Source organism: Ciconia boyciana, chromosome 7 (genome assembly GCF_034638445.1).
Source record: "Ciconia boyciana chromosome 7, ASM3463844v1, whole genome shotgun sequence".
NCBI classification, from domain to species: Eukaryota; Metazoa; Chordata; class Aves; order Ciconiiformes; family Ciconiidae; genus Ciconia; species Ciconia boyciana.
Window position 1 is genome coordinate 18,949,576 of NC_132940.1, and position 24,022 is coordinate 18,973,597.

Consider the following 24,022-nt stretch of genomic DNA (forward strand, 5'->3'; position numbering starts at 1 on the left):
AGCTTAAGGGTAACTATTATTATAAAAAAAAAATCATTCAGTCCATATCAACTATATATATGCAATTAATTCAATAATCAGAAGAGTTCTAGAACTTCTGTATATACTTCAGACTATATTGTCAAGGATCTGACGCAAGCAGGGCACACAGCTCCAGTGCACCCACTCAGAAAGCCTGCCACTGAAAATGGCTGCTCCTAATCAGAAGAATATCATTTTGGAAACTAATCAGGCCTAGAGCTCCCTGCTCTTCAGACACAACCTTGTATTTTAGTGTTACACAAAGCAGCTCACTATTGGGGTTTAATGAATTAAACAGAATTAACTAGGTTTTTTTTTTTAATTATTATGAACCTAATAGAGTTTTTTTTGCTACTGCTAAATTCCGCATGGTATGGCTTCACCTTACAAGCATTCTTCACAATACTAGATAAAGATCATTTGCACTTAATTTTTTCATCTGTTAAACAGCCACAAAATACGGTGCTCTCACAAGCACCTTTTTTGGTGAGAAGGGTAAACAAGCACTCTATTAAAGCATTATAAACATTCAAGGTGATTTGATCACTTCCCTCTATTCTGTTTCAACACATTGCTGTAAATCTTCCACTTTCACAGCGTATTAAAAAAGAATCCCACAATCATCCACAAATTTAGAAATTTGTTAGTCTGCATACACATAATTTGTCTGCAATACACTTCAACATCCCAGTTATCTTTCCTAAAATCTCTAAAGTTTTTTTTTCTCCAGCCTTTAAATGTACTGATGTAGATTCTCCAGTTTAAAAAAAAAAAAGGAATAAATTTTGACAATAAAGCTAGAGTTATCTGTAGCAACTTGTACAGTAAAACACCCGATTAGCACTAATTTAATGACAGCCTTGACAGAGCTAGGATGGCCTTGTCTCAGGACCCTGTCCTGCACAGCTGTGCATTTTTAGCCCATCTATTTTATCAGAACATTAACAAGCCTCGTGTGTTAACTCTGAACTGCGCACACACAGGAAGACAGACATTTATTCATATTTTCCACCAATCAAATGTAATGCGTCTGTGAACAAGTCAGTTTATTGCAAGTAAATGTACTTTTACTTAAGATCATGAGAAGATTCTAATCCCAAGCAAGACAAATCAATTTCACAAACTTAATTCACACAATGCAAATAAATGCTTCACATTATAGACATTTAGATTTTCTTTAAACCTTTTTATTTAGAGATTTTTCTGGTAAGGAGATATACCATAGGAAAGCAATTTCACTGGCAGTGAGGTATGTATATACTCTACCAAAATACTCCTCTTGTTTTAACTGCTTTTAACTTTATTTACATATAAAGAAAATATCAATGCATATCCTTGGCTTAACTACAGTATCTGTTACCCTATATGAGTAAAATGAAATGTTACTTGCATACAAAATTGATTTGTAGAGGAATCAGATTTGATTTAAACAAAAATCATGTTCTGAAGACAGTTTAAATGAACAAACACAATTCATCATGACCAAGACACCTGCACCATATTTCCATCCTCACAGCACATTTATTTCAGCAATTCTGTAAGTAGGTCCTTAGCATGAGCATAGTGTTACAGTTTTCATACATATAATCACATCCAAAACAAGCTCTAAAATTTAAGTTGTAAACATTCTCTTCATATGTAGAAACATTTCAATCTGTGTTCAAATTTTCTAAAATGATCGATCTTTTAAACAGAATTATAAATGAAAAGTCTACTCTAACCGTGTAGTGAGCAATGCTTATTAGTACATTTCTACAGTGTTAAATAAAATAGTAGAGGCAAACTTCTGTAAGCAAGTCAGACTTTAAGTAAATCATCATAAAGAAACAAACTTGTTAACAAAAAGATGCTTTGCAATAAAGAAAGTTGGATCGAATCTACTATGATACAAAAACATAAGGGTAAATACCATCTTTGTTGACAAGTAGGAGGTAGCATGGATGCACCACTTTATTGTCAGTGAGAAATGCAACTGAAGTAAAGAATATTTCCTTACCACAAATTTCCAGTATTATGTACATATTTATCTTAGAAATTTGTTTAAACAAGTTTCCCTCCACTTTTTAGTACAAAAAGCCTCATGTGACTTAAAAAAAACACTTACACACCTAGATAGAATAGTACTAATTGCCCTATTTGAATGAAACAGTCTCTTGAACTATGAAGTACATGATATTTAATGCCCTAAGTTGAGTAAATTGTATTAGCAGTTCTTGGTATTATACAAAACACTACATACATACAAACAAAATATAATAATATCTTATTTTACTATGTAATTCTTTTTGGAATAAACAGAGCCTTGATTTGGGTAACACTGAAGAGAACGTGGTTTCTTTATTAAAATCTGCCTTTTAAGTACCCATGTGCAACAATTTAAAAATGGCTGCCATACATGTAATGGTCTTGTATTGATAGTGAACACAGTAACTGACAAAAACATAATAAACCTTAAAAACACATCTTCCACCCTATATAAAATATAAAGACTACTTACTGTAACTGTTAAGTATTCAATTTATTTTGATGTTACTGTAATCCACTTCCTCTATTTTTGTCTTTAGCATTTATAAACATAATTTAGTGTAGCAATTTATTTTAAAAAATGACAAAGTATTTCAAATTTACATCCAATTAAAATTTAAACTGTTTCCTTGTTCTATGATGCTGCTTCTGCCATCAGTAAAGAAAATGAAGTTTCAGTAATTGAAGCAGGCTTTTTAAGTAGTGATGTGACTTCAACCATGCCAGCTCCAGTCCGTGGAAGATTTGCGTTGACAATGTGTCGCTGCAAGTGCTTTATCCAGTCTTCTTGAACAGACAAAGGTCCTCGAAAGACCAGACCACAAAACCTATGCAAATATTAAAATTATTCCATCAAGATATATCTAGCTCTACTGAAAAATTATAAAATAAATACATTAAGTGGAAAATATTAATTTCTTGAATTTTGTTTCTACATATTTTAGCTGAAAACCTTAGTAATTTAGTTCACTTATAGTAACTGTGAGCACAAAAAACCTGCAGTTTATACAACTTACACTCTTACATTTTTAACACTAGCAATAACAATCTGTTGTTCTTATGTAAGGTTTCTTTTGAAGGACAGAATATTACTCAGACATGACCAGTAAGATTTTAGCTACAGAAACAGATGGCAACCTGAGTATGACTGCTTCAAGTCCTCTTCTTCAAACTAAATGAAAACAGGCAACTGCTTCCCCTCCTTATTATTCAATTTAATCACACACACATTTACAGGATACAATCTTAAATCTTCTTATGACTAAAACTAGCAAGCTCTTAAGAATGTGTTCTTTCAATTAAAATAACCCTATGTACCTGCATCTGAGTATGTAAACTTCATCAGCACTATGAGGTAATGGCAGCATTTTTTTCTTGCTTCCAGATCTTGACCTTGACTTCTTCTGCTTACAGTCTAAAGCTAAGAAGAGAGAAATTTCCATATGTGAAAGTGATACTTCAATGAGTGTTAACCAAGCAGAGATATTTAGTAAGCATCCTCTATAGCAGTAGTGAAAAGACATCTACCTCCTTGTTATTCTACATTTAATTATAATGTAAATCCAAAACAATTACAGTGTGCTCTAAGAAATCTACTGGCAAAACACATGAAGCCATTTTTTTTTAGTTTAGCACAGTGCTTGCTCTTTAGAAGACTAGATAATAGACATTCAGCATTAAACTGGTGTTTTAGTATCAGCAAGCACCTACTAACCTATTACAGAATTACACAGAAGCAAAGCACCATTGGAAATTCCCTTTCACGCATAAAACACTGTCAAAGCCTCGGAACTTGTCTTGTAGTTCAAGTACCATCGTAAGTCCACTCATGTTCAACCAAGTTACAACTTCACAAAGTTGTAGCTTTCAGCTAATAAAATAAAGAATTTCTAGTTTGAATAAAACATCTGCCATTTGTTTTCAACATAAAGCAAAAGTTTGTCCTTTTATTCTAAGAATTTCAAATGAAGCTTCCCCCTCACTCCTGTCTGAATTTTAATGCATCTTACAAAAAAAAAAACAAACCCTATTAATCCTTGGCAGTGGGAGCTGGTATTAGGACAATCAACAGGGATGGCAAGGCCACTTTTTAAATTCAGTCTAAGCATTTGAAACTATGTATGAAAATAATGTGTGTGAACAGGAAATACATAGCAAACAGGTTCAGTTAGCATTGAGGTCTGTACCTCCCATAAATAGATGTAATAGGAATCTGTAACAAAACCTGGAGATTCTAAGAAGCAGCCAAAGTTGGGAGGATGAGGGGATTAAACTGAGTTAATATTGTTATGATGAAAACAGCTGATAAAGCTCAAGAAAAACCAAGAAGTTTGGGACTGCATGAACTGAGAAGTATATCTAGCTACACTCTATTCCAAAACACAAACTCTATTACAAACTATTCCAACACTAAAACTCCACAGAAACTTGAAAGACAGTAACAAGTGGTATTCTTGATACCAAAAAGGCATAATGCTATGCTATTGAAACATCTTAACAGTAAAATTTAAAAAATTGTTACACTTGTCTAAGTTTTGACTCCTGTAATATAAAACAGAAAAATAAACCTCTTAGTATTCTGAAGCATAAGACATCATCTGGTGAGGCAAAACATGCTGAATTAAAGAACACAGTCTTGATTGCGTCCTTCATTTTTCTTATGTCCTCCAAATGAGCACCTCTCAAGCTTTCACCCTGCAGCCAAACTTTTAACTTGTAGATACGCTAGACATTTCCCAGTTCCATCCCCAGATTTAAAGATTCCTACAGTATCTAGAAAAACTAGAATGAATTTGAGGTTTGAAGGTACTAGAGAACTAATCAAACAAGTAGAAAGCAGATACCAACCTAAAGAGACTTCGTTCAGACCCTGGGTCAAGCCATCATTAGGAAGATGAGGCTCAACAGTATTTTTTCTGATAGCAACAACAAAAGCAGTCTGGTTATAAAGGCAGTAACCCAAGGTGGCGGGGGAGAGAGAGATAGAAATGGCCAAGATAACTTCTGGAAAAGTGAATAGGTAAGGGGTTCTTGATGCTTTATGCTCTCATCAAAAGCATATTCTTCATATAATTAGGAAGAAAAAAGCTAGCTATCTTTCAGGCTGTAGGAACTACCAAGTAGTATAAATATTTTACATACCGCAACATCAGTAACATCGCCAGAAATGTAAGCAGATAAAATACTGAAACCCACACACCCATTCTCTGAAGAGAACTATTTGCATTAGGGGTGACTTATCTGAAGCAGTTATTACAGCAAAAGCTTTGCCATTGCTGATTTTGTAGAACATCATGGGAAGGAGGGAAACAGAAGTCAGTATTATCCGAATGCAAACACATCCATGAGTTGCATCTGATGTCAGTTAGCTGATGTCAGTTCATATGAGTAAAAAAAAAAGGCAGTAGACAGCAGGCTCCTTCTAGAGAAGCCTACATGCATTTGAAACATGAACTAGCTTATTTCCTTCATGTTGGCAAACTTAAGACATTCATTCCCATCAAGAAATTTGATTCTACTCACATACATCCCAAGCATTTCAGAGAGCTTTCACTTTCTTATAGACCTGAATTGGTCTTCTGCAACAGAGTTCCTGAAACCTAATGAGGGGTGGGAGGGTGGGGTGTGTGCGTGTGTAAAATCTTCTAAGAAAAAAACCCTCTGAACCACTATGCAATCAAACAGACAGCAACACAAACAAACTGCCATAATGTACCCAGAGAGGTAGTTTCTATCTTTTCCAAGAACAATGAGAAAACAAAAGAATGGACATAATCTCTGAGCCATTTATGACGGAGGCTCTAGATAGAGAAATTACAAAACAAATAACAGAAAATATCACAGTAAAAGAAAAAAACTTCAGATCACTCAAAGCATTCTCAGAGTAACTTAGCTAAGACTAGAAGTAGATTTGCCCAAGCAAGAGGCTGTTACAAAAGACAGAAAATACTAAGAATACTAAACCTGTGTTCTGCAAGGGGTATCTTTTGTTCCCTTTGTCTTTTGACCTAGTGAACATATTCCTTCACATTTTAGGGGCACAAAGCAGCACAAGTACATTTTGAAGTTACTCCAATGAAGCAGGAAAGTAAGTGGAGAAAGAGTAACATCTGGGTAAAGCTGACTGAAATCCATAATTCCAACACCGGTTATCAGAGACGTGTACCAGTAACTGTCATGTTAATTTCATTTTTGTCTATCCAGAGAGTAACAAGTTTAAATGAAGTCACATGCACACACTTAAGTACTCTGTTGATACGCTGCTTACAAGTGCTTGCAAGCATCAAGTCAGTCACACCATTGCCTCACCCGTAACAAAGCATAGCCATGTTCTGACCAAAACTCAATTACTGTTCTTCCAATGCCTTTACTGTAACAAAGCATGACCTCCTCAGAAAGTATGTTTTTAGCACTTTCAGGAAGAGACCAAGGATAATTTAGCTCTAGTAAGCTGCATGGAAATTGCAGCAAATAGCCACAAAGTAGGCAACCAAAGTTAATGGTAGGTAGTTCCTGCCTCTCTCTGGCAATCACAGCTCCCAAACTATCATCCTTCATTCTCCATGAAGGCCCAATTCTTTTTGGAAGAAGCCTCCTTCCTTCAAGTTTGGCCACCTGGTGCTTCCTAGTTGCTACTCCAAAAACTTTTTGTAAACAACCAGTTAGACCACTTCATCAAACCTCTGATACAGCATGACAGAGAAACAACCCATTTAAAACAAAAGACAATCAAACTCTGGAGCAATCACGAGGCACTCAAGTTCCATTTCAGAGCACACTATTTAGAAAAATATATCCTAGGTAAAAAGGCTGCATATAAAAACTTTCTTCACCTCTGTGACTGCTTATCAAGGAAGACTACAAGCAGATGGAGATAGGAGGCTAAAATGAGCATGCCTAAGACAACATGAATTAGAAAAGTCACAATTAGAGGTCCTCCATGCCATGACATTTGGTCTGAGGTCCAAAATTAAAGTGCATCTATGCTAATTTGCATGCTCTGCTTCTTGATGTCCCCCAACATGAAACACTCCTCATTTCAGGAAGGCTGAAGCTGAGTCTTTATTCAGACTTCATTACTTTTGTCACAGCATATGTAAGCTAACACAAGTTGAATAACTGCACGCATAAATGCATCTAATTAACAATTCTAAAACACTGTCAATTAAAAAGTAAAAAAATAATGAATTATCTTTCTTGTATATTTATTCACTAATTTTTCAAATTCAATCACTTGCTATCTATCCTCATCATTACCGCAAAGTAAAATGCATTAAAAAACTCCTCCAGTAATTTGCTCCCTGAAGGATTTTTTAGGATACTAAAAATTAGCTCATTGTGCCGGTTGATCACTTATAACTGTAACAGCACAGAATAAAGACACAAAGCCAGTGGATCTCAAATTTCTGCTGTAGCTGCATATGCTTCCACAGTAAACTTCCCGAAGCTACAATTTTGACAAAGCAATATTAGAAATTATTTGGAAGCGTAGTGGCAGCATGAACTGCTACCTCAGTCATACTGTTGGCACAGAGGCCAGACTCCTTGCTCTGTATTTTATTGTTCTCTCCCAAACTTCTGAAAAAGCAGTCTCCATCTATAGAAAGACTAAAGAATAGAGTGGTGATTTCCAGAAGATGACAGCCGGTAAGAAGAGACTGAGTATGCGAAAAGAGTCAACAAAGAGAAGATATAAAAAGCCGGGGTGCAAGAGAGTATCAAGAGACCGGGGGGGGAGAAGGCCTAGAGAGAAGAAAAGGAAGCTGGATATACAACTGTACCAAGAGCAGCGAGATGCAATTTGAAGATTTTGTGTAGGTCTGTCCAATGCTCTAAAGATAATCAGAAGAAGCAAGTTTGACATGTGCTCTGAGAAACACTAATGTGTTGCTATTCATCAAAACAGGTATAAAAGGAAATTAGAATCTACTCAAGAGGAGCGATTAAATCATTACATTGTTCAAAATTCGACTGCATAACAAAAAAAAAGTTCCAGTCAGACATCTGAAGACCATCATGCAAGCACTAATACAAAAGCAATAACTATCCAAATGAACCTAGACAGGCATTTGCTATACAGTGGATCCATACTGCATAACTATAGGCACAAATTAAGTTTAACAAACACTAACCTTGAACAGCCAACAGCCTAGAAAGTTTCACTTCTAGGATGTTTTTCTTGAGTCCATTATCAAAATTTACCATTATACTTAACTATGTCTATTATACTGCTAAAACTGTCAAGTTGCATTTGAAAAAAAACAGGGTAAGATTGAACTAAATGTGATCAAATTACTGACTCTGAAGAAGCAGGGCATCTGCTAGAAAAGCAATATGATAATAGTCAATATCGAAAACATATGCAGACAAACTGAAAAACTGAGCAGAAGACTAGTACATAAGCTAACGTAGCACTACAAAAGGTCTCGCTTTGGTGACGTGCAGAGAGTACTATATTTGTCTTACTGAACAGTAATGCCTAGGTAGCTCCCATAACAATTGCCAAATAAAATAATTACAGCACTCATGTTTACACACAATTATTTAATTACAGCAAGAAACTGAGACAAGTATTCAACCAACGTGATTTCTTTTTGGTAGTTATGTTTACTTCAGAAGATATAAGAAAGGCTTTGTGAAAACAGAAGGAACCTGTATAAATGTGTCCTCATTGTCTCCATACAGGTTCCAGGCTGAAGCCAAACTGAAGACATCTTGAAATTGCTCTCAAGTGCAACCATTTTTTAATAAGAAAAACCAAGATCTCCCCAAGAGCGACACTCATAGCAAAGTTTAAAACTAGTGTGTGCTAGTGAAAATCTTGCATTATGATAATTCTCTTCACAAAACTTACAATATAAAGTGGAATATCAAATAAAACCACTGTTTAAAAGCATATTTTCTGGTCTATGAGCCTTGCATTGAGCTTGCTCAAATGAAAAGTCAATGAGCAAAGTTTACAAACTTCGCAGAGTTACAACAGTTTTAGTGGTAATGACTAAGGTAATACAAATATACATTGGTTGCATAATGTTACAGCTAGAACTTAAGCCTCTCTAAGTCATTGGTTTCAGTGAAAGGTTTTCAGTGAAATTTTATCCACATGGTACAGGCTATTTATCTGGCTCAGCTCCAGCTTCTGAGATCAAAAGATTTTTTTTTTTTTAAGTTTTGTTTCTAACCTTTTTCTTAACCCTTGTTTCTAACCTCATTTTGTTTCTAACCTGATTTTAAACAAACTTCTAGGTCCAATGATACAAGACTCATGAGTTTTCTTTCAGTGCTTTTAGAAGTGGCAACTGTTCTGATGAGTATGCTACTACTTCACTAGCAAAATACATTTCTTAAAGAAAACAAACAAAAATCCCTGAAAGCACCTTAACAAGCTACCTTCACTCTTCCCATTTAGCAAAAGGGAAGCTGAGGTATAAGGAGCTTGTCCAGAGTCCAATCTCTGTGTACTATCCTGTTTGCCACAGTGCCTCCTCCACTGAATTATTGTTAAGATTTCAACGTGCAATTTAAATATATAGCTATTGAAAAATATTTCACCAGTAGGTATATAAGCAAAGTAACTTACCACAGGGCTAATATCAAATCACAGCAGTGGTAAATGAAGTTCACTATCATCATCTTTCTACTGAGTAAATATGAAAACTTTCAGAATCACTAACTAAAGGCATACACTCCTACACGTTGGATATTACTGCATCTGCTGACTTCCTTCTAAATCTACTTTGTTATAGCATTAACTTAGTATAACATAGGACCTGGCAGCCACAGGCCCAGTTTGTAAAAAGATTTTTTAGCCTTCTGCAGAGAAAGCCTGAACTCAGTTTGTCATTTTTAGCATAATGAATTACATCTGCAGATTAAAAAATAAAAGGATTACGCATTTTTCAAAAGCATTATGTAAAAGTCTGTGCTTGTTGACACAGAAAACTGATGGTTGCCCTTCTTAATTACTGAATATTTCAGACTTCGTATCTCCAAATTTTCCTCACTATATTCCATCTCTGCTCCCCAATTTGCTGTTGACTATACAAAGTCCCAGTAATCTCGGCAGTAATCCAAGTAAACTCAGAAATTGCCTACAGCCAAGCAAACTGCAGGTCTCTGGAAATGAGTCAAAATATGGAATATTAGAAGAATTTCAAAATGAAGTGTGTTTTAACAAAAAACATTAATAGCAGTGCCAAATGCTGTACTACGCTCACTTCATGTCAGACCAGGAAGTTTTTGGATTGTGAGCCAAACAAGAAATGAAACCAACTACATACAATATGTTCTTAGAAATACACGAACTGTAAAATTACTTGCTTTTCCTATTTTAACTACAGTATTCTTAGTAATTATACGTACTAGATTGTAAAAATTACTTGTTGGTTTGTTGTGGGGTTTGGTTTTCCCCCCCCTCTCATTTTTGAGGTCCTTTTAAACACTTCATTAGAAGGCCAACTAGCTGGTTTGGAAGTTGTGATATTAGGAGAATGAATTTAAGCAACCATCTCTTTGTTTTGCTTACATACCTTAAGTGTTGGATCCAAAATAAATGAGTAAGAATGAAAATCAGACATGAGAGTGGACAACAGCAACATACCTTTTCTTACAAGTTGCTGAAGTTTTATGGCAAATAAACTGTTTACCAGCAGAAGCTTAAAAATTATTTTGAATTAACATATGCTTTTGTCCAGTCTGATGAGGAAAATGTATCATAGACAGACTTGCTTTTACATCTGTAACAAAACATACCTGTCCCAGTCAAAAGTCCAGCACTCTTCTTTCGTGCATAAGCGCGTAAGTGGTTGGACAGGCTAACAGCACTTGTAAACGTCGTATTGCAATGCACACACGTTCTAAGCTTCACAGGCATACCTATCATTCAAAAGAAAACTATAATCCAGTTCTCTCTTCAAAAAATGAAATTCTCAAAGCGTTGTAAAAAGTTTTCTGCAATAAAGATGGTTTAAAATATATTCACTGCATTGACGCAATTGTTTAGTATATTAGAAGGATCCAAGTTAACCGTTATTAGTTTTCCATGTAGTGCTTTAAGCCAAACCATGTTATTTGAAAAAGAACAGAAAGGAGGCAACTTGAGCCCGTTAGGCTACTCTGCATTTAATAGCTACTATCAAGTTCCTACAGATCTCCACATTATGAAGCTCCAATCCCAAAATACAATCCTACAATTTGAATAGCACAATTCTGTTGAGGAATTTCAGAGCTTGCAACATTTCCAATAAAGAGAATTTTAAAAGTCTAGTTGACGAAGTGGTAATTAAAAGTGTTTTACCCATAAGACTGAAGAGCTCAATACTAAATTAGGCTGCTGTTGAAAGTTCAGAGAAAAAGGTGGTAAAACACACCACTGAACAGCTGTTAGGCAAAACATTTTGTTCAGTGCATTTTCTGTTCATTACTTTAGATGCGCAATCGATAATGGAAGTTAATGATTTGAAGTTTTTTGCTAAAATCTTTGTGCTAAATAAATGATCAACAAAGCAACATGCTATTTATCACAGGAAAACAGTGAAACAATACTGAACTCCTCACTTACCAGACAAAGAAACCATTATAACTTATCCCCTGCTCAACTTCACCATAATGTTTCTCCCTTCATTTTACCAAAGATATATTGTTTTGGTCAAAGTTCTCTACTAATAAATTATTAGAAGAATAAATAAAAAAGCTAATACTACTCAGCTGGAAAGCCTCTGTTTGCAGGAAAGAAAGAATCCTATTCTCCAGCAGCCCACAGAAGACATGCTGTTTTTTCAGGCAAGTTACAGAAGAAGAACACCTGGCTGGTAAAAACCTTTTTAAAACTAAAACCAGAATTAGAAATATTCGCCTTTTTAGGAAAAACAGAACAATTTCAACTGGATGTTAAATATATTCTTATTAACTCAACTGGCACAGTGCGTTAGTTGTCAAATTCTGTTACCTCAGCCACAGATAATTATAGGGCCCTATTCGTAACTGTTAGTACTATGCAAGCATGTTTATTTTTACCTGGTTGTTCATCACAACTAAACAGGTGCTATCTAGTATTCAGCAGTAAATATTAAACAGAAAGCAATACACAGTGTCAGGTTTGGCAAGCTATTCCTTTAGCATTGTTTTTCAAATCATTAAGCCTGTCAAAGATACACTTCCTTTATTAAGCAATCTCCTGTCTTAAAGGACAACCACAGACGTCCAGAAGACATTAAATGTAATTCTGTTCCACCTCTACTATGTCATTTTAGAAAGCCACCTTTGTTAAGAAATTGATTGCCACACTTTTGTAGTCCCCTAAAAGAACTTCTGAGCACATTGGATTGTTGCTGTTGTTTTTATTTGTTTAAAGAAAGACAAGAATATAGGTGAAAAAGTACTAGGCACTGCCAGTTTTACTAACTTGCACTGCGTAGTAACAAGAAAACCAACAGAACCAAAAAAGTCAGGGGTATAAAAATAAGATCCTGTTCCTCAGTCTAAAGAATCCTGCAGCATTATAAGGTGGTGTCCAAACAAGAAACGGGTAAATGGAAGCTCTACATACACATTAAAAAGGATGTTGTAAGAATTCCCCAAGACTAGAAATAACTCTTATGTGACAAGTAGGTTAAAAACAGCACTCTAAAAACCTGCTCTATTAGTATACAGAGTATCTAGGAAGTTGATTATAGAATTGTTTCATTAGCACAATTCTCAGTGGAGGGGCTGTGCATTAGAAACCTGCTGGCTACAACTGTATTCCAACAAAGCTTGAACCAGCACAGGTCTTCACTCAGGATAGACAGGCCCTAAGCAAGCATCAGTTTCTCAGAGCAGCCGCAATTTTGAAACAACCAAGTATTAATCTATGTTGTAAGAGTACGTTTGCCTAAAACCATCAAAATTAGTTGACAGTGATTCACCAATTTGGAATATTATGCATTTATAATGGTATCAACAGTTCTGTTAGTTTGAGCAAACGCTGCTTTGCACAAACCTCAAAGATTTAAATGAAGTAGTTCCCAAACCAGCTGTTTTAATGCCCAGAAACAGGGTAACAAGCCCAAACATTTCAGAACTGTTAGTCTACCAAATATGCATGGACAGTTCAACTTGTTATTGCAGGATGCATCTTCTTCCTTACTGAGGCTCATTTTGTGTCCACTTTGAACTTGTATGCCCAGTCATATGCAAAACAGGAACTATGTTCCATGCAAAAACCCCTCAGTGCTGCTAAGGGGTTTTTTCACTTTAGGAAGAACATGTCAGAAAAATTTGCTGTGCTACCTCTCGCAGTCAGTGTCCTCTGGAAATGAAACATGAATTAAATGAACAGAATCCCAAATAAAATATTCTGCACTTGTACATTTTCTATGAATTAAAGGATTCTTTGGAAATGTTGTCAAGACAGCTAGAAACATCTTCTTACCTGACTGCATAGTCAAGTCCATTTTTTGTGGCTGATACATCAATGGACTGTCTTCATTTAATGGAAGAACACATTTTTGAACAAACCTCTTTCTTGCAGTTTGATTATGAATCTTTTGAGGAGAAATATCAGGATTCCTTTCTTCTCCCAACCTCTTATTTTTCAGAAGTTCTATCAGTGTAAGTGACTGATTTTTTTTTTCATCACGTAGTACTGCTTTTGTTTCATCACATTCATTTAGGAAACTCAGCCCTTCTTCCTCCGATGCAGACACAGATGTATCTTCAGTCTTTAGGCCATTATGGTATGCTTCAAGAGGTATAACATTCTGAGATAAAAAGTCATCATTTGATGCAAATTTCTGAGCAACAAATGGTCTGGGAATAATGCGGCGACTGTTCAAAGCCTTTAGGATTTTTTCGTACTTCTCTTCATTTTGCATCATCTCATTCAGAACGCAGATCGGAGACTTGTGTGCGTCCCACTTGGTTTTGCCAAGCCTCTTCAGGTGTCCTCGCACATGATTAGACAATCCAATTTTAGTATCAAACCAGCCTCCGCAGAGCTGACACGTATGCTCAGAGGAAGTTTCAGATTTCTCAATCGCTACAAAGAAAATAATTTTCATGGGTTTTGACAATTATATACAGTTAAACATTGCAATAGCAAATCACAAGGACAAGGACAGAGGCTTTACAAGATAAAGCAAGTCTTGTTTAGTGCTCAATAAATCCCTTTGTCCCCTTTACTTTATACCCATATTAAAAACAAACAAACAAACAAAGAAACCACTTACCTTTTCTAACACGTTTAACAGGAGTTCCTGTTCCAGTTCTTTTAAAATGTTGCATTTTGTCACTTGTTGCTATCTGTTCTGGTGAAACAACATGCCGGGCTTCATAGCTTAGTCCAGCTCTGTGAAGATGTCCTCTGACATGATTGGACAATCCAACACCTGTTTCAAAGGTTGCTGGACAGTATGGGCAGGACTTCTTTTCAAGCGACAAATCAGTCCAATGGAAAACTGAATTATGCTTTGGCAATGCTGATCCTACATTTTCTAAATTCTGAGGATCATGCAAATCATGCAGGAAGTTACTACCCTCAGCATCTTCATAATACTCAAAATAAAAGCCATCATTCTGCTCATAACTAAGTGAAGATTTATCACCAGCTTCATGATCTTCCATTTTACCTTTGAATATGGGGAATAGGTTTACATGCTCCTGATTAATATCACTGTAAGATTCATCCTCCACAGACTGTGTAGTGTAATCACATAGTTCAACATTATCCCATGAACTTTCATCCTCCGTTTCATAGCTGTCTTTTTTTTCAGCAGAGTTAAGTTTCTGTAAAACAACAACAGTCATTTTATGCAGAAAATCTGGATAGCAATCCAAATCATCTCCTTTAACAGAGCCTTCCCTCTTGGATTCTTTAACCACTCTTTTTACAGCTACATGCCTACGATCTTTACAGCCTTCTGCCCTTTTGCAATCAAGATTATTTGAATCCATGACAAAACAATTATTACGGGGACTACTTGATGAAGAAAATAAATGTAAAGAACTGACAGAGTTGGACTCTTCCTTTTTTAAATGCAAAGGATAAGAGTCACTAGATTTTTTAATCATCCTGTAGTTTTCATATTTGTGTCTATATAAATAATTACTGCTTGTTTTGACACTAGCTTTCTGCTTTGCTGCTTGATGAAAACATTTAGGTTTCTGGTCAATGCTATTTCTAATCAAAAAGGTCTTGTTTGTAGAATTTAGATTGCACACACTTACAGATGACTGTGAAACGCTTTTCCGAGCCTTCTGTATCCTGTAGGGTCTCTTGTGAAGTTTTGCGAAGTTACTGGACTGTGAAGTAGAGCCAAATGATCTTTTTACATCCTGTTTTAAAACAGAGTTCTTTGGAAAAGTAGAAGATTGTTTGATCAACTGTTTTGTCCTGCTACCAAAATCTAAAGATTCTTCTATTATGCTGCCTTTTCTTTTTTCTAGTCTAAGATGGCTACCAAAGGGATCAATGCATGATGCTGGGTGCAAATATTCCACGTGTTTTTTTAAAATGCTTCTAGCTGAAGTAGTAAATGGACACATCTTACACATATATGTCGATGACTTTTTTGAGGATCCTAAATACGGATCTTTCAATGACGCCTTTTTCTGTGTTTTCCTCTGGGACATGTCACTACCGATAATTGAACATTTGACTACTGCTCCATGAGCGATCCCTCGATGGCATTCCAATTCATTTTCTGTCACAGCCATGAAATTGCATTCCTCACAGCAATAATATCTTTTATCTTTTTCATGGGTCTTTGCATGCTGCACAAATGTCTTGGGACAATTGGTACCAAATACACACTGTGGGCACTGTAACCGTGCACTCCTACCCTCATCCTGAAGTTCTTTCAGCTCACGGATTTCTTCCATCAGTTTCTGCCTTCTTTCCTGGTGAATTATCATATGTTTAAGAAGTGAATTACGATCTCGAAATGTCCTTCCACATTCCCTACATGCATAGGGCCTGGGGACATTGAGATGTCGGAAATGACTGTTCCCATCTAAATGGTACATCATATGCCTATGCAGATGTTTCTTCTCCCTAAAATTCACATTGCACTTTGTACAGGGATAAAATGATGGTTCATCAGTACTGAAAGTAGATGGCGATTCAGAATCGTTCTGTTCACATTTATTTTTTAAAGTATTGGAAAGAAAAGTGCTAGTGTGAACAGGAGAAGTATCTTCTGCACAGTTACTAGTGGGACTATAAATGAGCTGCTGGATAGCATCAACAGCTTCCAGCTCTTCATCTGTGGATTCAGGCTTTACTTTACTCAATGAATATTTTTGTGGTTCTACTATTTGTAGCTCCTCATTCTGCTCTAAGTAGTCAACATTTAATAGTTTCGATTTACTAGGAATACAACTGGTGTCACCAAAACAGTCTTCAGTATAGCGTGTTATTTTACTAACATCCATTTTCCTTTTTCGCTTTTTTTCTAAGCCTACTTTACAGTGAATGGGAGACTTCTCTATTGTTTCCTCATTTGTCATAAGAAACTGTATAAACTCTTTTTGTGGATCCCAGCTGGGATCACATCCCGATCTAAAACCACCTGTACCTGAGGAAATGCCTGTTAATGTATCGACACAATCATCTTTTACTAGTAAGTTTTTATCATCCTCACAAACTTCTACTTGGCCTACTAAAGTGCTATCTACACTATTTCCTACTGATTTCTGTGAATCACAACCAATTGAAGCAGAGGTAGGTAGATTTTTAATGGAATGAGTCAGGTTCTTAGCATGTGCTACATCAGGTAACAAAAATAGAACTTGGTGCTGATTTGATTTCTGTGTTGTACTCTTTGCAGGCAGCTGAAGATCATGAACCACTGTCAAAGTTGAGCAGGAATCTGTGTGATGACCTACAGGCTGTCCAGTGGTTAATGAAACACTGCCTTTATTCATAATGGAAGTCTTAGTTGAGGTGGAGTGTGAAACTGGTCCATTAACAGCAGTTCCTCTAGACAAGATAAAGTTTTCACTAGAAACAGTAGGAGCACCAGTGTGTATAAATAGAGAAGTCTGGCCTCCACTTAAGGCTTTTTCAGGTCTGTCCCTTGATAGCTCCTCAGGCAGAGTCAATGTATTGTTCTTCTGAAACGATGTGTCGCTCTCTTGTGGTTTAGGAACGCCACCTTCTTCCTCAGATAGGAAATTATCATCACACAGGATTTCTTCTTCTTTAGCACCAGTGACTTCAGTATTTATCTCTAAATCATCCATATTGCTGGTCTGTCCATTAAGTACATTTATACTAAAAAACAAACAAGAAAAGAATCAGGCAATCACAGAAATAAATAATGACAACTTTAATTTACAGTTTTCTTCAGGATCACCCTTCACACTGTAATCTAAAAATGTATTTTGGACTTGTTAAAAATGTATTTTTTTATTTAGGACATTCAAGACATGTTTAAAATTAATCAATGAAGCAATTACAAAAATTATACTTTTTTGCTATGCTATACTAATAACCATACAGCAAACTAGTCACTGCCCAGTATCCCAGTTCAAAAAACCCTGAACACCTACACGCAAGCAAGATGGGGAAATGAGATTGTCAAAAACTGTGCAAATACATTCTACGTGTACATTAATATAAACACAGCGTTTATCTTTAGTTGTTTTCTACAAGTAAAACAAGCTAGGAGTAAAGGCTACCGACATCTGCTAGCCATTTTAGTGAATTTTTTTTTTTTTAAACCATACTTCCCTTTAGCACCTAGGAAACTAAAATAATCTTTACGTATCTCAAGGTATCACTTTTTTCAAAGTGCTTGTATACAACTGACCTGATGCTACACAGAAGCCTGCAGAAGTGTTTACCTTGGTATTAAAGGAGACAAAGAAAACACAACTAAGCTGATTTTGAACATCTGATTACTGATAGAGAAATAGCAAAGGATCAAACTCACTGAAGAAATTAAATATATTCCCATTCCCTTCTTACGAAAGCACTCTTTGCTTTAAAATAAATACATCCGATCCCGCTTGTGTTATAAGGCCATTTTAAATGACAAGCAAATAAAAGAGCATCTTCTCAAAGGTGGAAAAAACTCCACAATTAGAAAGAAACATTTAATTAGGATTTAACTACCAGAGGAAATCACCATGTTGAATCCAGAGCATGACAATAAAAGTATCTACTACTACAGAGAACTACTACGTATTAATTCCCTCTGGGAGGCCTTGTGTACATAAAGATGTCTTTCTACAAGTGACTTTCATACACAAAATCATCTACCCAATGCTTAGTGAGCACAAAGGAGTTGCCTACACATGAAAATCGGTGTGTAATAAACCGGAGCGTGAACTTAAGTCCACCCTGGCATTCACCTCTTCTATGGGTCCTCAGAACACAGTAAGCTTAAGGCATTAAAACACCCATCTAGGAGCCGGAAATATCGATCTATATTTTACAGAAATCACATATTTTACCCTTAAAGAGTACTATTTGCTTTGATCTTTTGGGGGATTTGATTCTTGCCATCACATACTTAGTTTCAGTTACTAATTAACATTTTGAATAGAGCTCAGTTAAAAGGAGTCATTACCTAGACTTTTTGAATTAAGACGTTATAACTCACAACTAATATCCATGGCTCCCTGCAATGGTCCTTCATCGAAATCAAGGAAGACCACGCTTGACATCCTTTTCTCCTAAGGAGAGAAAACCACCTGGTTAAACGACACCACTTTCATCTGTATACGTCACACTCCAAAATGAGTCCAGCATTTCTATTAGTTTTTCAATTCAACATTGTGATAGCTATCCACACAATTCAAAGCTAGCTACAGCTTCATGGAAATTCTCTGTTATTGTGCTTGTTTTGTTTCAAATCAGCAAAAGGACAAAACAAATACTTCCATCTCCTTTAAGTTTGTAAAAAACAAACGTTAATGTAATACGACTTATTTACTATTTTGAAGATAAAAGTAACTATATTTGGAGTAGAAATATAATGAAAAAAATTTGCCATTAAAAAAAATGTTTCCTTTGCTGCTCAATCATTGAACTAGCCAATTTAGAAATACAGCAACGCTCATGTCAGATGCACAATAAATGCTTAAAGTGTATGAAATATTTTATTGTATTATTTATCTATAACATACTGTTATGCAAATGTTCTACTAGACACCCCAGTTTCTCATCTTCCCATTTCTTAGATTTTTTGCATTTCTTTGCTGTTTTGAGATAGGTCATTTTCCACCATAATAAAGACTTCCAATAAGATCACATTCAAAGCTATCACCCTAAAACGGTGATAATGCACCACCCAGCAGGAGTCTTTACATCACGTACACAAGTTAGAAATGGGCAGTACAAACATGCATTAAGAATCAGTAATGCAAAAGTCAATTAAAAGAAGTGAAACCTCCAAGGATGCACAACAGCTCCAACAATTTTACAACTGAATAGTGTAAGCTTCATACAGTATCAGGCAGCAGAGTATAAAAACGTTCACAAAAAGTTTAGAAGAAATTTAGTAAGCCAATTTTGCCTGAAAGATGTGTGTTTTCCTCATTTTATTACTGCAGAGGTAGACAAATGTATGCTCAGTCAATTTGAGAGCTTGTATTAGCGTTTCTCAACAGGAAGCAACGTTGCTAACGAAGTGGTAAATTCAGTGTTAATGAGTGGCTTCACTGTTACCACCTCTGAGGTAAAACCTTCCATGTTCCAAGTTCCACCCATCTGTTCTGGTGTGAGGGGTTCAGAGGAAGAACAGACGCTTCCCATTTAAAGCAACTTCATCGGTACCCCCCGAACAGCGGGGAGGCAAACTGAGAATATCGTGCCGGCTTGGAGATTGCAATCCTCATTATCAGAATGGCTCTTGAAAACTTCACAGGTTTATGTGATGAAGACAAAACCATGTTGCTTTACATACAAAACCATACTGACATTAAATTACACTAAATATTAGTGTTAAAGCTTCAGTTAAAAAGGTGGCTAGGGCACCATACGATCACCTTTAAACTGAGAATCTCTTCAGAGTTATCATGAGCAGTATCTAAAACATTATACTGTGCAATCTTGTAAGAGACTCCTTTCCATATTGTGTATTTATGGAGATTGTGAACTACCCCATATGGATCTGATTAGAAGTATTCTATGGTAATACAGCTGTCCCTACAGATTTCAGTCTTTGAATCAAGCCTGAAATGCTTACTGTATCAATAATATCGGTTACATTTTAATAATTTTCTGCTAACTAGCACATTTTTTCCAGCTATCGGGGTGGTACAATTCACTATTTTATGTGCAGGACAGCAACAAGAAAGTTACTGGTTTTAACAGCATGGTATTAAAGCAAATGTATAAAATATCCTTTTAAATTACAGTAATTTAGAGTCTTGTGATAACACTGAGCCAAGATGCAATATTTCATTTACATTATCTACTCCATGTGTAGAAATTTATGCAGTAACAATGATAGGTGTAACTAGACACATGCAAGAAAACATTCCACATAATGCCATCATTTTTGAGGAAATGTTATCACCTAACTCATACCATTCAGGAAGTGCAACACCCAAACTGAAACACTACCTAATCTGAACACTGGGAAAAAAAAGAAAAAATCGTAACAACTAAGATGTAATCAAGGCTATGCAATATTCTTTGCATATTTCCATCACAGTTTTAAAATTATTGTCTCTATACCATATCAGAAATACACAATAATTCTGTCAAAATATATAGTAATTAATCCTTAGTGTATTTGAAAAATTAAACACTGAGATAAAAGTTTAAATTTGCTGCAAATAGTGCCTGTTATATCCTCCACCAGGGCAAGCACTATACAGTTGAGCTAATTTTTATTTAAGCACATACTGCAGCATACCTAGGAGATACATAAGTGTAAAAATGGCAACGCTCAAAAAGCCTACACAAGCGTACACAATCCCAGGTTCATACCTTTGAAACACACTTTATCTAAAAGGCTAGCCCAAATTAAATTCAATTATTTCAGTTAAACCTAGAATCACTGTAGTGCAGTTAACTGTTATTCCTGGTTTACATAATATGCTATTTATTACATAGAAATTATTTCATATTCCAAAGCAGAAAACAAACTAATTGGTTGGAAACTACCAATTTAGCCAACTAAGACACATTCCACCCCATTTAATTAAATACTTTAAAATTTACATCATATTTAATATTGTTTTTCTTCATAAAATATCAGTTTTTAAAATCATAATGAGTTCTGCAGATATGACTGCCCGTAGCCAGATAGTCTAAGCATTAAAGAAGTGTAAGGTCAGATCTATCTTCAAGCTGACAAATCATATTTTAAATGCCTTAAGCTAATCTTATTGTCTCAAAAATCTTGAACATCACTATTTTTGCAAACTATCAGCACTTGCTATAACACCCTTACTACACTACATCTTGAGGTTACTACAGAAGAAATGAGGTGATAATTGCATATTAACATAATTATTTGGTAATCCCTCTGAGCAAGCTTCCTAGGTCACTCAGTAATTCAGATTAGATGCAACCTTCCTGTCAGGTCTATGCTGTCCACTTTCTGTTCATTAATAATTCTTTTTGATAGGAATGTACTTAATTCCATTTTTCTATGTACATTATTAATTGTATTTATTACCAGTAAGTTTATGACATTTCCAAGTTCTTATTTCATAATTACAACCTTTGCTATGTAATAGGGTCACACACCAAATTAAGAGTATTACCTTCATGCAATGCTAGTTCATTAAAGCTTACACTCCAGTGCTAAGTGTACTGTGCTGTTGCCTACTAGCAGTTGTAGTTAGAGATTTGTCAGTTTCTGTTACAAAATCCACATTATTTTACAAGGATTTACAATACATTTGAAAGCACACTGGAGCTGAAAAATTAAGACAGAAGAATTTGGTTGAGTTTGTGAAAAGCATGAAGTGTTTTTATGTGTTTTGATATCAAGTTTCTCATTAGATTCATAAATATAAGCCAATGAGCTAAAAGCACAGAGCGACTATGAAGTGGCACAAAAACTTAGAAGCCATCTCCTAAATGGATTGAATTTAATCAGCCTAGTTAAAGTAAATGAAGAAATACAGCCTTTCAGCAGTGCTGTAATGACAGCAAAAATATACTTGTCCTGGGCTAAGTAACTCCCTGTAAGTCAAGTTCTTTAAGCAGGTATGTCTTTAAGCAGATATGTGAATAACCAGGACACTCAAGGGATTATTCAAACATTTAAGAGATAGGAAAGGTGTTTCAGGTTTGTCCTGTTCCCATTTAGATTTTTCTTCAAGACTTCGTTATGCAAATAGAGAAAACTAACAAAACCTATCATTTTCTCCACAAGCATTCCTGTAATAAAGTTTTCTCAAATGACAGATTATATTAAAGATGATAGAACGAAAGTCACAGATTTTTAGGCAACAAGCAGCAAGCAGACCAGAGAGTGCTTAAGTACCTCATGGCACAGGACTAAAGAAGTATCTCCTTCCATTTCGCCCCATTATGCAGTCTATTCGTCTAACAACTTAATCACAGCAAACATCAAGCACGGAGGCTTCCATCAAAAGTGAAATGTTTAAGAACCTCTGGAAAACGAAGGTTTGTACAGAGTAATAGAGGAACTAGTAATGTATTAGCATAAACCAGCCACATCCTGGGGGGGATGTGGGGTGTCAAGTTTAGAGGATAGCTCACACTTCCTGAGTTTTGGGTGTTATCTCACAATATGAATACCAAAAGTCAATAAGATCAGGATACTCTGATCATTAGAAGAATACCTATTACTTGTTTTCCACTTTATCTCTTCTTAAAAAGCTATCCAGATCCACCCTTCAGATGGAAATAGAGCCACAAAGCCTGACAACCAGAGGATGAGTCAGTGACTCACCATACCTTCCTCCAGCTTCTATTTGTGTTTGCAAAGTAAGTTGTTGAAAATACATTCCCTTCTGCGCAGCAGAGACACTGACTATTTGTAGACTGCCTTACTTAGCTTTGAAACCTACAAATTCACCTGAACATTTCTGGATTTTTTTTAAAGTTCTGTAGTGAAGAGACCGCTTGTTTAATATGCACAACACCAGGAATACTGCCCTCCCACACCTACTTTACATGCAAGTATATGGTTATTAATATAACTACAGTCTGAGGAGTTCCACTGAAAACTAGTTATCTTCAATTCAGATCCACAGTTGTTCATATGAAAACACAAACATCGGAAAACTCTCATAACTAATCAGACTCTCATATTAAAAATCATTTTTAAAGCAGCAAGAAAAATTACTGATACAACACTAAGAAGTTGTATTATGCCTAAGTAAAGAAACAGAAAGTAATTGCCACCCACAGTATAACCTTTTGTTATACTATTGAAAGATTCACTGAGTTGTCATATCTCTGTGGAAAAAGTTGACCAAAGAGAAACTTTTAATTATCGAGGAGACATCACACAAAAGCAGCCTGTCTTTTCAGTAAGATTATACTCAGGAACATCAAACCTGAAGCACACTTTTTCAGAAAGTTTATTTACCAGAAACTTTGTTTCTAATGAAACAATTTCTTCAAAAGCTGTGTGTCAGGTAGTAAGGAAAAAAAAAGTTTCCTTAAAAATGTCAAAATTTCAGAAACTTGATTTCTTGACTTAAAAGTTCAAGAGTGATATTTTAACATCTCACATGTGAAAGGAAACAGTACACAACTGAAGCACGACCGTCTTACAATTCAGAAATCACAGAAGAGAATATCATTACTGCCACCGACTATTCTTAATCTTATTTCTCTAATATTGATTTGCTTGGGAAAATAAACCAATTTGTCACAATGGGGTGCATCATACTAAAATTCAATAGTGAAATCAATAAAATAAATGACAATACAATTTAAGCATCACAAGAATGAGATGTACAACTTTAAAAAAATACCCTTCTAGTTCTAAGTGCTAATGCAGCAGTTTAAGATGGTTTTATTGGTTGAGACTTTTCGAAGTGAATGAGGTATTTCTAA

The 24,022-nt window shown here is 35.6% G+C and overlaps 1 protein-coding gene across 22 annotated transcripts in view; it reads right to left on the reverse strand.

Moving 5' to 3' along the window:
- Nucleotides 1-712: 712 nt before the first annotated feature.
- ZNF644 (zinc finger protein 644) overlaps nucleotides 713-24,022 on the reverse strand; it is an 81,995-nt gene continuing 58,685 nt past the window's right edge. For 11 of the 22 annotated variants that reach the window (XM_072866941.1, XM_072866936.1, XM_072866940.1 and 8 more), the window contains 5 exons: nucleotides 18,597-18,702; nucleotides 14,253-17,296; nucleotides 13,457-14,062; nucleotides 3,364-3,466; nucleotides 715-2,873 (listed from right to left, as the gene is read on the reverse strand). In XM_072866941.1, the coding sequence (XP_072723042.1) occupies nucleotides 2,681-2,873; nucleotides 3,364-3,466; nucleotides 13,457-14,062; nucleotides 14,253-17,265 (3,915 nt within the window). In that variant the 5' untranslated portion in view covers nucleotides 17,266-17,296; nucleotides 18,597-18,702 and the 3' untranslated portion in view covers nucleotides 715-2,680. Of the gene's footprint in view, nucleotides 2,874-3,363; nucleotides 3,467-10,797; nucleotides 10,921-13,456; nucleotides 14,063-14,252; nucleotides 17,297-18,596; nucleotides 18,703-24,022 lie in introns of all 22 variants that reach the window. The other 11 variants (XM_072866949.1, XM_072866946.1, XM_072866944.1 and 8 more) reach the window with 5 other exon arrangements.